The 13,597-nt window shown below is 40.1% G+C and overlaps 1 protein-coding gene across 1 annotated transcript in view; it reads right to left on the bottom strand.

Moving 5' to 3' along the window:
* Nucleotides 1–2,725: 2,725 nt before the first annotated feature.
* Nucleotides 2,726–13,597, bottom strand: part of CDCP2 (CUB domain containing protein 2) — a 53,081-nt gene continuing 42,209 nt past the window's right edge. The window contains exon 6 of the mRNA XM_084852432.1: nt 2,726–11,657. Coding sequence (XP_084708558.1) covers nt 11,340–11,657 — 318 coding nt within the window. The 3' untranslated portion in view covers nt 2,726–11,339. The remainder of the gene's footprint in view (nt 11,658–13,597) is intronic.

Below are 13,597 nucleotides of genomic sequence, written 5' to 3'. Positions count from 1 at the left end.
CCAATACAAAAGCTGGGGTGCTTTGAGGCAGCTTCTAGCACTGATAAAACATTGCTCTTCTGCTGTAAGCTACAATCAGAATTGCAGTTGACTTACCACACTGTCAAAGGATATTGTGGATTCTGTGTGTTTATTTCCCACTATATTCTGCCCACACGAGCGCCCTTCACATGACTCTTCTGTCTTTTTTAAGGGGTTTGGTTTTGACGTGGGCAATGGCTTATCAGCATGTGAACCTGTCACAGGTCTGCACACATTCGCTATAATCTTTGCAGTGGGTGCCATTTTTATTACCTATTTTTTATTTGTTTAATCAATATTTTAAGTAGCACTAAAGCACTTTTTTGGCTCTCTGTGTGTGTGTGTGTGTGTGTGTGTGTATATATATATATATATATGTATGTATGTATGTTAAATGAAGGACTATTATAGCACTATAACCCTATAAGGCTATAATGCAATATGTACATCTTCAAAATGATGAAAATAGAACCCTTTCCAGTCAGCATTATTTTAGCAAGGTGGTTAATGGTGGTGACAAGAAAGGTATTTGCGTGTGTGTGTGTGTGTGTGTGTGTGTGTAAACCAGCATTATAGACGTATAGCACTATACCCCTATAATACTTTTTTGGAAAGTAGTATTATAGCATTATCAAAATATAGCACTAAACCCAATAATGCTAATGATGAAAAAGGATCTTTCTGGTCAGTTTTTCTCTCCCATATTTTTTCAAAGGGTATATATTGCATTATGGCATATGCATATTGCATATGGGTGTACCTCTATAACACTGTTTCATTCAAATGCTATTTCACTATTATTTTAATGTTTTAAAATACTGCCATGCTACTTAAAAGATTTATGTAAAAATAAAATGGGTGATAAAAATGGCCCCTACCACAAAGGTTATAAGGAATGTGTGCTGAACTATGATAGGTTCCCCTGCCCAACAGGTTGCTGCCCATATCAATAACTCGCCTCTTTAAAAAGTGGAACAGCAGTGCTAAAGGCAGCTACACCTGTGAGATTGTATTAGTATTCTGTCCTTCTAAAAAAAAAAGTCAGAGTTTCTCTGGGAAGAAAAAAGACAGAAGCACCACTGGGAAAACAAAGCTCCCAGGATCCCCAGCCAGTAGTCCAACACATATGGAGGACACCAGGTTGGGGAAGGCTGGTCTAATGGATAGTGAATTGTGGACATCAGACAAGTTTCTTGGCTGAATGAGCTAAGATTTGAACACAGGTGGTCCCAGCTTTTCTGGTGAATCTTACTGGTTCAGTACCACTTAATGGAGAATCTTATTCATATCCTTGCATCTCCTACTCTATTTTCTTAAAGACACAGAAAGTGAAATGAACACATTGAACTAAAAGGGGGTTAAAACCACCACACATACATTCAATTCTGGTGCAATTTTTCTCATCAGTCAGCAACTTAAGAGCAGTCTAGTCAATTTTCTCTCTTATAAGTATGTGGTAATACAACACTCTGCAATATTGCTTTCTGGTTAAGTTCGATTTAATATATCAAACTGAGACATAGGATTTGAACCTCATGAGCCACACAAGCTAAGCCACCTGTGAAAAGTGGCTCTTTACACAGCTCCTCCCAGGAGCTATTGTCAAAGGCAGATGGCAAAATACTTGTTCTTCTTTTAATTATTATTGGCCCCAGAACCTGGCTGTACACCTTTGCAGCAGAGCACAGAACTCCTATACCTGTAATGGCTGTACAGAAGAGGAAATGTCTATATGTGCAGTTTGTTATGCCATATTAGTTTAGAGGTGAGAAATGCTGCACTTCTCAAAATTCCCCTATCTGCACAACTATTAAAGGCACAGGAACACTGTTACCCATTGCATCTGGTCACCTTACAGCAGCCCTGTGTCTTTAGTCTCCCAGCCACTACATCTATCACATTGACTTATTGAATTCTTTTAGTCACCTTTCTCTTTAAAAAGACCCCAGCTGACTTACAACAAAATTGTTAAAACACACAAAACATAAAATACCTAAAAAAAAGTCCATTTAAATAGCAAAATATTTTTTTTAAAAAAACAAAACATCAATACAGATCATAACCAAAACAACTGATGCATAAAGCGATGCATTTCTTTTGCATAAAACTGCTGCAAAAGAAAGTCAAGCCATAAAATTGGCTAACGTGGACAATTTTGTGGTGCGCGAATTCAATAAACACGAAGCAAAATGGCCATCAGATCATACAAAAGTGGCTACACTAATTTCTGGCAAAAGAAAACAAACAACAGAAAACGCAGAAGCCGACTGTCCACTTGCTTTCTTACCCCACCTTAACTTGTTTCGAATGTTGCAAAGCCTCTCTGTTGCACCACTCCAACAGGGGCCTCACAGTGTGCGCAGACACTTTGACATACATAAGCACTTGTACTAGCTTGTACAAGTAGCTGCAAGGCTCTTTGAAGGTCTTCTGGATGGGAGGCCCTTTATAAATGCAGAATGACATTTCTGCTATTAGCCTCCTAAGTAAGGGTGGTGAGGTGAATTACTGTCGATTAGCCTGACAATATTACAGTGGCATTTCGGTGAAGGGAGAAGAGGTTGATAAGGCTCCTCTGGGGTTAAGAATATGAGGCCTATATTCATTAACGGAGCAGGGGTGGGAGGGAGAGCTTTTTAACAAAAAGGACATGACTGGGGCATGCGGAATGTTGAAGGCGGGGGGGGGGGGAAATGGATTCCAAACCCTACTGGCGGAAATGAGAGGCTCAAATGCTTCAGAGCAAGAATTGAGGCCAACAAATGACCAGGAGTGAAGGGGAGTGCAAAGAGACTTTTCTTTACACAGGAGACAGTGAATGAGTGAGCAGGACGGACCACCATTAGCCAGTAATCGCAGACGCAGCTGAGAACATAGACAAGAGCAAGCCTGACAAGCACTTACAAGGAGGAAACATGACAGGATGCAAACACTCAGCAGAAAGGGGGACAGACTTACATGGCCTCCTCCCATCCTGAAATGTTGCTCTTGTTTAAAATTACATTAATCATGCTGTCTGTGGTCAGAGTACCTGGCTAGGAGGTCAGAGATGGACAGGAACAGATCCTCACATCGTGTAAATTGCTCTGTTGACATTGGAGGAGCTGCCCAGTGGGAAAATGCAGGTCATAATTATGTACAGATGAGAAGAGATCTTGTTAGATTAAACTGACAATGACCATGCCAATGAGTTGATATTTGTGTATTTTAAAACACCATGTATGCGTTCAGATAACTGGCAATTTAGTTCTTGTACTATGTAACCTTAATAGTTACACATTTGAAATACTCTGCACAGGGTCAGAGGCATTCTTTAGCCAGGCTGCTCCTGGTATAATGAAAAACAGCTCCTGCTCATGATAAGGGGGATTCAGGTTTCTATGCCTGATGTAAGCTTTTGGGTCTAAAATACAGCTTGGGGCCTCATTCTAGTAAGCTGGTCTGATACTGAATTCTTAAGCCAGGAGCCCGCCCTGAGGGGAAGTGTGCACAATCACCTTTCATAGAATATTTTTGGAACTTTCTTATGACTTTCTAAAAACTGCTTGGGTGAGAACTTTCAAAGACAAAACCAGTGCAAAATAGCACACGCACATTGGAAGCTCTTCTGTTTGGGAAAACTCTTGTGCTTAATCTCCAGACTTTTTTTTTTTTTACTTCACTTCAAGGGAGGCCTATATCTCAAGACCAGGTACCAGAGTATGGACTACAGTATATTCCAATATTACTACCAACTTATTTCATTCTAGTTTTTTTGTGGAGGTCTCCCACCCCTGCCCCTCTCAAATCTGATTAGTGGACTCTTTTCTTTTTTTTGCCTCAGAAATTCAGTTGCATCACCTCTGTCCAGTGTAGGCTAGCAAAGTGTATTGAAGCTTTTCAGGGCTACTATCCTTTCAGTTAGTAGCTTCCTTCTTACCACAGAGAAGTGGCCTTCAATTAGTCAGTTCTCAAAACTGCCTTGGGGAGAGGTTGGCTTTAATTACTGGTTTCCTCTTTGCAGTCAGAATAATTGCATTATTATTATTATTATTATAATAAAAATTGCAAAATTGTGCTAATAAAAAATAAAATTAAAAAACTGTGGTATCAGGAAGTTGAATAGTAAACAACTAATTAGCTGCATTAAATAAAAGGGGCTAGGAGGAAGCTACAATTAAAGGGATAGTTGAAGGAAGAAGCAGGACCTTTGTTGATTGAGACTTAATTCAGAGTGAATGTATTGTGGAACTTGCCCACAGCAATAGGCATTGGCAGATTTTATGGGAAATATCGTGCCACGTTAAGTGCCACGAGTACCACCATTTTAATTTAACTTGAAGCTGATTGAGGAAAAGGAATAACTTGGCAGCACTAAAGGGCCCTAAGGTGGAAGCAAGCTGTCAGAGAAAGAGTAAGCCTAAAAACACTTCAACTGTCAATCCTCAGAGTACCAGAACTGTACCTCAGCAATAAAGAATCTTCCATTAGTGCAGGGCTGGCAAACCTGTGCCCTTCCATTTGTTGTTGGACAACCACTCCCACCATCCCTGACCATTGGCCAAGCTGTAAGGGCTGATGGGAATTAGAGTTCAACAACATCTGAAGGGCCACCAGTTCCCCACCCTTGCATTAGTGCACCCTTCCCCAAGCTGGTGCCCTCCAGATGTGATGGAGTACCACTGCTATAACCTCCTGGGCAACTATGCTGGCTGGGCAATTATGGGAGTTGTAGTCCCACACTCTGGAGGGCCCCAGGTTGGAGAAGGCTTGCATTATTGTAAGGATGGTCAGTTTTTCAAAATAAGGCTGCTCTACCTTTAACAGTTGTGTAGATGAAATTTCCACGGGTTCAGTTTTTTCACACTCCCGGAATAGTGACATGACAAGCTGCACCTGCTGAAATCCCCTTGCCTACACAAAAATCAGAGGTACAGGAGTTCTAACAACGAAAGTTGCCAGTCCTGGGGTTCAGCCTCACTGATGTGTTTTCTGTGTGAGTCAGCAGCATCCATCCTCCCTCTCTGAGTTCCCAAGAGCAGTGGTTGCTCAGCATCTTTTTTGTTTTATTACATTTATAAACCACTTTTCTCCTTCCATTTTATCCTCACAAGAAACCTGGGAGGCTGATAGACAGTGACTAGCCAAAGGTCATTCAGTGAGCTTCATGGCTGAGTAGGTATTTGTTCCTGGGCCTCCCCAGTCCTAATCTACCCACTGCATTACCCTGCCTCTCTTGCAGACTGAGGCTCAGGATAGACATGTATGTCTGCGGTAGCACACTTCTTGAAGTGTTTATCCGTGTTGTATTTTGTCGTGTGTTGATTTCCTATGATGTTGGAGCTTTTGGAATACTACGGTTATGATTCACAAAGCCACACACAAAAGCAGTGACATATATTTATATGTACATATGTATGTCTGTATGAAGTATTAGCTGGGGCCAAGGCAGACTTTTCTCCTGCATTATGCCATCATTAAATTCTTCAGTAGGCTACAATGAACAACCAAACCAGCAGTCTGTTAAAGCTGGGCAGAATGCATGACGAAGTGCGGATTTAAATAGGGCTATCATCATGGTCGTCTCCGTAGGACTGGGCGATAGATGCTGTGTATATTTCATGTTCAATATGTTGCATCTTCTGACATAGCCAAACAAGATGTGTGAACGGATTACATGACCCTGAATAATGTACTTTTTGTCTACCCCCCAAAATATGTGTGAAATTGGACTGTATGCATGTGTCAATGCAATTATATAGCTTGTAAGTATTGATCAACACAGTCTAATGTGGCTGTTTATTTGCACCCACAGAAGGTTAATTATATATCTTAAGTTGTCTCTATTGTCAGCCCTTGTTAGTATCTCAAGCTGACAGTTATATACATAGCAATTAACTAACATAAAGGATTTTTGTGCGTGTTTAAGGGCGGGTGTTGGCCTTCTTCCCTATGCATGGACGGACACACACACACACACACACACACATTGAATGTTTCCTTAACTGAGCTTAACATAGTTGGCAAATATTTCACTCATAAATCTTTCATTTACCAATGTGTTGCTCCGACAAACATTGACTCAATCAAAGCCTTGATAACAAAGCCTTACATTAAGAGAAGTAAAGCTCAGATTGTGTGTGTGTGTTTTTTTAATCTGTTCCTTTTATCTGTACAACAGCAAATATAGATACATCGACCCTACACAGAGTCTGTGCTATATTACAGTGCCTTGTAAGAGCTACCCATACTTGTTTAAACAGTCTTCTTTGCTAGGCTGGATCTCTTTTCTGGTATACAGAATTCTTAAAAACTTACAAAGGGGCATACATAGTAAACTTCCAAACATCCAATACTTGCCTCGATTTGCTAAACGAGAACTTTTGGGGATATGGTTTCTCTAACAAATTTGTAAGATTAAATTCAGCACCTTCTGCTGTAATAACAGGGGGAACCAAGGAGTTCCATGACTAAGTACATGGAGGAAAACAATGCCAGATAAGCAAAATCATAGAGATTTACACTGAATGGTAAAAGCTGGAGGCCGCCATTTTTCTCTGTGGGCACTGGGTGGCATTGTTCTCCCTCGGCATCTGTACAATGAAGACCCTAAATATTTTTTATGGTGCTATGAGTTTGGTTAAAATATAGTACTAGAAATTACTAGTAAAATACTATAATACTAGAAATTACTAGTAAAATATAAGAAGAGCAAGGGTGGGGGAGCAGGGAAGGTTTTCTACTCTAATTTCTGATGCAAAATATTTAGGACCTAAATATTTTGCACTGGAAATTAGAGTTGAAAAGCAGTTCCATTTGAGTCCAGAAACACCAACAAGGGCTGCAATGGTGTATGTTACTAATATTTTTCTGTTTCTTTGATTGTAGTAACAGTTGCACTACGTTAGATTATGTAAAGTTTGTTCCACATTTTGGTATCTTTGTGGCATTATTTCACCGTTTCCAACAGCAAATATTATACCAGCTGGCTTCTCCTCTTTAGTGCTGTTTTCCTTCAATATTTCATTTGTTTTCAGACCATATGTATTTAGGAAACCTAAATATAGGTTTCATTGACTTCTCTGCCACAGAACCCCTGTGCATCAGTTGTGGAAGCCCTAGAACATCTTCTGGGTTGCACTCAGTTCACGTGGCTAGGCCTATTGGGCCTCATTGGGGTCCTGTGAGAAATTAAGATGTACCCTAGATCACACTCTTGTGGCTGTGTATTGTAGTAGAAAATTGAAGGTGTTGTATAATGTTTTTTCAAGAAAATTGTCTGCCATTGCTGATCTTCTCACTGAGGAACTCCTGATATGCTTCCAAGGAATGCAAAGGTTCTGTAGGACACGATTGGAAGCTGCCACTCTTCGGACCATAAAACACTTGACTTGGCTAGGAGAAGTGAAAGCAATTTTCTCTGGGTGCTTTCTCATGTTAGCTTGCAGCCCTATCCCATCCACATCTACCCAGAAGTAAGTCCCACTGAGTCCAGTGGTGTTTATTCAGTTACATGTACATACATTTGCAGTCTTCACTTGTGCCTATTAGAAGGTCTGGCGTATACTCTGTATCATTAGAAACTTTAGCTTGGATCAGAAAAATTGTTCTGCCAGGGGAAGGATACTGCTGTTGGAATGGGGCATCTCTGTTCTCTCTTCCTCCCTGCAGCCCCCTGCGTTCCTCCAAATCTCCTCCAGAGGCTCCTCCAACCCTCTGGAGCAGATTTTCAGTGTGCACAGGGGGCTGCAGCAAGGACAGGACATGGAAGTGTTGTTTCACCAGCAGTATCCTTCTGCTGGTGGAACAACAATTCTGGATCCAACCCTTTGTAAAAAGTGATTGAGATGGGGTAGAACAGGAAGCAAACTGGAGGGTCATGAAATGAGTTGGAGGATAAAAAGTGCTTTCTCCACCCCCCACATTCTCAAGGAAAATGGACAGAAATTCTAAGGATAGAAGAGTCTGAGCATAATTAAAGAAAAAACAAGGAAAACCAGTGGATTTAATGCAAATGCCTACTCCATTCCCAGCCATTGTGAAACAGTTTGGCTATTGCAGATTTAGTTCACAGGAGTGCAGCTGAGGTCACTCCCATTGTGAAAACTGTAGCATATATTCATGAGCACATCAAAAATCCTAGAAGCAGCTTGGCTTCTCAGTGTCAGTCGGATTCATGTGCAGACTGGTACAATATCTTGATTTTCATTATGGGCATGACTTATGTGTGTGCTTGAACAAAAATGGTTGTGTTGGAGGAGACCTTGAGATTCTACTACCAATAATATAGTTGAAACAAGCAATATGTCAGTATTCTGAAAGTATTATTGGAGATTTCATCCTCTTTAGATGCTGCATTCAAGGGTAATTTTTCCTTAAAAAGCTAGTTGCCTAAGGAAGTATCTTCTGTCCTGGAGACCAGAACTATATTTTGATACAAGGTTTATTTTGAGATGTGTCTATATCATAGTAGGAAAATAAACTTTTGGGAATGTCCAGAAGGGCCCTGAGATGGCTTTATAGCTCCTGGGGGATCAAGAGAAAGTCTGTTATTCATGAAACCTCACATAGACCCACAGGTCTTATCCTCTGTAACGTAAAAATAATATACTGAAGATTTTCTCTACAAGCAAATAGACAGGAATATTGTTTCATCCGAGTTAGCCGTCTTGGTACAGCTAGATTAAAGGATAATGAATTACACTGGGTTGTCAGACAGTTTTGACTCATAGGCAATGCTCTTTTCTGTGCTACCATTCACACATATAGGCATTTTTATAAATCCAGCCATGCTGACATGCTCCCATCCAACTTGTTCTGCCCTATTCCTGAAATGTTCTACAGTACATAATTTTCAGTGAGCAGAATGGGAGTCCTGCCCACAATTATCATAGGTAATTATGCCATAGCAGGGCCCCCACCATTTGTACAGTGGTTATTGGCTTTCTTGGGTAGGTCCAAGATACCATGCATCAGAGACCATGAAGGCTGCAAAGAATTATATGCGCAATAAAGACCATGTGTAGGCTGGTACAAGTCCTTCTGATACCTCAATTTTCCTAATGGGCATGACTTATGTGTGCACTTGAACAAAAATGGTTGTGTTGGAGGAGAGGCCTTGCAATCACTCTCTAGGTCGTTTAGTGAAACTGACTTGCTCAAGTAGGCGCTATAGAATGGATACCATTTAAGCAGTAGATCATGAAATTCTCATGAATTAAGAAGGGATTATTTAAATATTTGATTATCATATGTAAACAGATAATTGTAAATTGATAATTGAACAATCAGACAAAGATGTCTCCCCGAAGCTCATTTTTTGATGCTATGATGTCTGATCTTGGTAGTATCCATACAAGGTAAAGTCACTACCAGGACAAAATAATAAAATTAGAAGGATTACCCAGTTTTAGATGTAGGTATGCTAAGATCCTAGAAAGGCATCTACATGCTTAATCAGCACATATCTCTTTCAATAGGGTTTAGGTCAGATTCCTGGTAGTTTGCACTTATATACTACTGAGATTTAAATAGTCCTGAGACATCAGATTTGTCCCAGGACTATATAAATTTGCTTTATGTTTTTGAATGGAAACAACAGTAGATTGTGAGGAAGTAACTTCATAAAAAAGGCTAGATCATTAATTAACGAGGGCTCTGAAGATTTTCATCATGTCAGAAGTTGACTTCGAAGTCTAGAGTGCAATATGTAGTATGGAAAAAACTGTATGGCTTCCAGCAAGCATATGAACACACCAACCCTCTGATCCTAATGGGCACAAGAACATCCCTCTGGATTATAGGCTGTCCGTTGCAATGTCTCTTGCAGATTTTTTTTTCTTTTCTCTCCTCAGTACTCCATAAGCAGTATGATTCCTTCTCAAATGGGACAGGAAGTACATACTCAAGATCACTTAATGTGGATTAGTCAGTCGTTAATGTTCCTTAATCACTGGTTTCGTCACACAATCAGGAGGGTTAAAGAGCAGTTCAAGTATCACACTACTCCTTAAGAAATGTTTAAAATGCTCCATCTTCTAAAGCCTTTCTTCATAGGGAAGATACTCCAACCTCCCTATTAATTTTAGTTGCTCCTTTCTGTATCCTTTTTAATTCTACTATAATCTTTTAGAGATGGGGTGAGATAACTATATGCAGTACTCTAAATGTGGACACATCAGAGATTGATATAATGGCATTATATATTACTTACTGTTTTATTTTCAAACCCTTTCCTAATAATTCCTAATATTAAATTTGCCTTTTTCATTTCTATAGTACACAGAGCAACACAGTTATTGGTGTGTATAAGGACAGGAATGCAGTGCAGAGTAGTAAGTGTGCAAATTCAGCATGATATTAAAAAGAGTCCCAAGAGGGACAAGTGTATACATATACAAAAATTAGTACTGGGCCAGAAAGGAGCAAATTCACATGAAATGGAAAGAAATATAACAAGGGGTACTGGGAAAGGCACTTAAGTTGCTTCCAGATGAGGTTGTTATCATGTAATTGCCCTGCCTTGTTTGTGGAATGCATGTCCTGATGACACTGTCTTCCACTTGTAATCTTCATGTGCTTTCACACTGCTGCTTTTGTCTTTCTTCTTTCCACAAAAACCAGTTAAGGAGGAAAAGATGGAATAGCTGCACGATGGGTTTCTCCACACAGGTCTTTTATCCTGCTATTGAGATCGGTTACTCACGGAAGTTTGCAGGTCCTTCTCATGATGGTATCAACCTCCAGGGTGTCGCTCACGCTAAATGACCTTTATGCCATTTTTTAAAAAGACTGGAGAAAATAAGCTATCAAATTACAGTGCATTGAGTTTCCTCCTGAAAAGAGGAAATCCCGCAATAAGAGCAGCTAGACCACAGTGACATCTAGTGGCTCTATAAGGAAACATATAGAACACACAGATAAGGAGGAAGGGAAGCACGTGTAAAGGGAGCCCGTCGTGATCCTGTATTTAAAATGGAAGCAGAAAGCTCCAGTAAAGTTGCAGGATTTTAGCCTGGTGCAGAAATGCTCCTTATCTTTTGATTGGTAGCACTAGGAACAGTCTATCTGGAAGCACCTATGCTAAGAGTATAATTTTGAGCAACTTCTATTCATATCCATGATGGCAGGGGACAAGGTTAGCCGTTATAGTGCTGTGGTGAGCTGCTAATCTAAATGGCCATCAAATCTTGACTCCAGAGCAAGCTGCCCCTCATGTGTGTCTTGAGTAGGTGGTAAGGAAGATGGGAAATAGATGGAATAGAAATACATCCCAAATAGATGGGAGTGCAGGCCTAGACGCTTCAGTTTCTAGTGACTGATGTCCAAAAGTGAGTATCTTACAGCAAGACTAACCCAACAATAGCAATTACCATAAGAACACCAGCAAGAATACAGATGCTGATGAAGACAATGTCGCTGGTGTCCTGGCCCTTGCTCTCATATACTTCTGCTACCTCTACATCCTCCTGTTGGGACTCTACTAGGTTCTCAGCATACTGGCTCAGCCTGTAGGGATCGGAGCCAGAGAGAAGATTCACAGAGGCCTCTTTCCTTTTAGGCTCACACTGCACTTCATACTGGTGAATGTCCTCCTGATTTCCATCCGAAAAGTCAATATACAGGATGCTGACAACCACAGATGTGTTATTTCTTTTCTAAAAGACAAAAGGAGAAGTAACCTATGAACTACTTCCTTTTCTACACCAATAATAAATCTTCCAAAGAAGTGAGGCTGTATTGTGTAAGACTCTGTCAGGTATTAATTTTATCTTGAATATTTTTGTTAACTTCGTATATAAAATAAATTACCTAATGTCATACAAGGCAATAGGATCCAGGCAGCCTGCCCAACCTGTGATCAACCAAGCTGAACATGGCCCACAAGCAATATATTATGGCTGCCACGTGCTTGACAGCTCTGTGTTTTTGCAGTGCCAGGCAAGCAGCAAAACTGGAGGCTTATTGAGCCCTCTGTGGGCCACCATACATGGCTGATGAATTGTTTGGTTTGGTGGATCTCATATTGTGCGGGCTATGAGAAAAAAAGACAGAAGGCAACATAGCTTAGCAAGTTTACAGATAAAGTTTTGGGTCATCAATGGTGCAGTATTTGTACACTGCAAAACTTCACAGCAAGATAAGGATGGGGCCAAAGCTCAGTGGCAGAACACATGCTTTGCATGCAGAAGGTTCCAGGTTCAACCCCCAGCATCTCCAGGTAGGACTGGAAAAATCCTGCCTGAAACCCTGGAGAGCTGCTGCCAGTCAGTGTCAACAATACTGGCCTAGATGTACCAATGGTCTGACTCAGTATAAGCCAGTTTCCTATGTTCCTAAGGAGGTTAGTTACAAATTGTACTAACATCAAACTAGAACAAGCTTTTAATAAGGCGGAGTAAGGTACGTGCGTTCATGCTGTGACATTCAGTACATGCGCATTGTTTTATATTTCAGTGGTAAAGATACAGAAGATTCTATCTGACTTGCATATGCTATGGATGCAGACCAGACAGTAAGAAAATCAATATGATTTGCCTGATTATGAGCTACTCACAGCTGGCGAATAATCCTTTTCATTCTAAAGGTATGCCATACCCTTCCCAATCAAAGTACATCAGTCAACCAATGTATGCCTTTATCAGAGCATGCATTAAAATGCTTGTTGAGCTTTCGTTTTCAAAAGGGAAAGTGCACAAAAGAAGCTAACAGATCTGGTGCCAGGAAAAGTACTTCTCAAACTCCATGAAACTAGAAAAAGCAAAATTGGATTGCTCATTATATTAACATCCCGTCTTTCCACTGTACATCTGACCTGTGACATCCATTTTAAGACATAAAGTGACTAATACACATGGTTATTAGGCAATTGTTCTAGATAAATTTCTTTCATATCTCATGGAATCACAAAATGGCAAAATAAAGGCTGATCTTAAATCTGAAGTCAGATTCATCATGACTGGTAAACACTGTGACTGGAGGAAGCCTTGATTCAGTTGCTATGGTTTTGAAAAGTGTATATATATATATATATATATATATATATATATATATGAAAATATTCTGAATAATTCATGAATTTTCTGGCATTCCCCAGCAATACATATCCTTTTTTTTTTTTCCAGGAGGATTTTAATGAGCGATGTAGATGGTCCATACCTTTGACTATCAAGCCAGTGGCGTAATAATTAGATGTACTACCTAGGAATGGAAATCTTCTATTTTCTCTTTCTTTGTTCTCTGCCACTGTGTGGTCATAGACAAGTTATTTAATCCAAGTTTTTATGTGATCCTTGCTCTTTATACATCACTGACTCAACAGATGTTACAGATCTAAAATAAAATTTTCTTGACAATCAGACAGTGAAGGCATCCAGAATCAGTGGACACTTTTAAGAATGTAGAACTTAGGGTATGATGTCTTATTCTATAATCAGATCTTCTGAAGTTGTTGTTGTTGTTTTTAACTTAAAAGCAGCTGCAGGAGGCAGGGGTGTCAAACTGGATTGGGGCAGTGGTGCTAGAGAAGTGTTAGCTTTCTCCCTCTTGCCACTTCTCTGATGGAAGTACCCTACCCTGGAATCTGCTGTTAGGACCA

Source organism: Heloderma suspectum, chromosome 4 (assembly GCF_057233095.1).
Source record: "Heloderma suspectum isolate Gila_16-S chromosome 4, 16-S_ref, whole genome shotgun sequence".
NCBI classification, from domain to species: Eukaryota; Metazoa; Chordata; class Lepidosauria; order Squamata; family Helodermatidae; genus Heloderma; species Heloderma suspectum.
The sequence above is the reverse complement of the archived record's forward strand: the minus strand, read 5'-3'. Positions and strand labels throughout refer to the sequence as shown.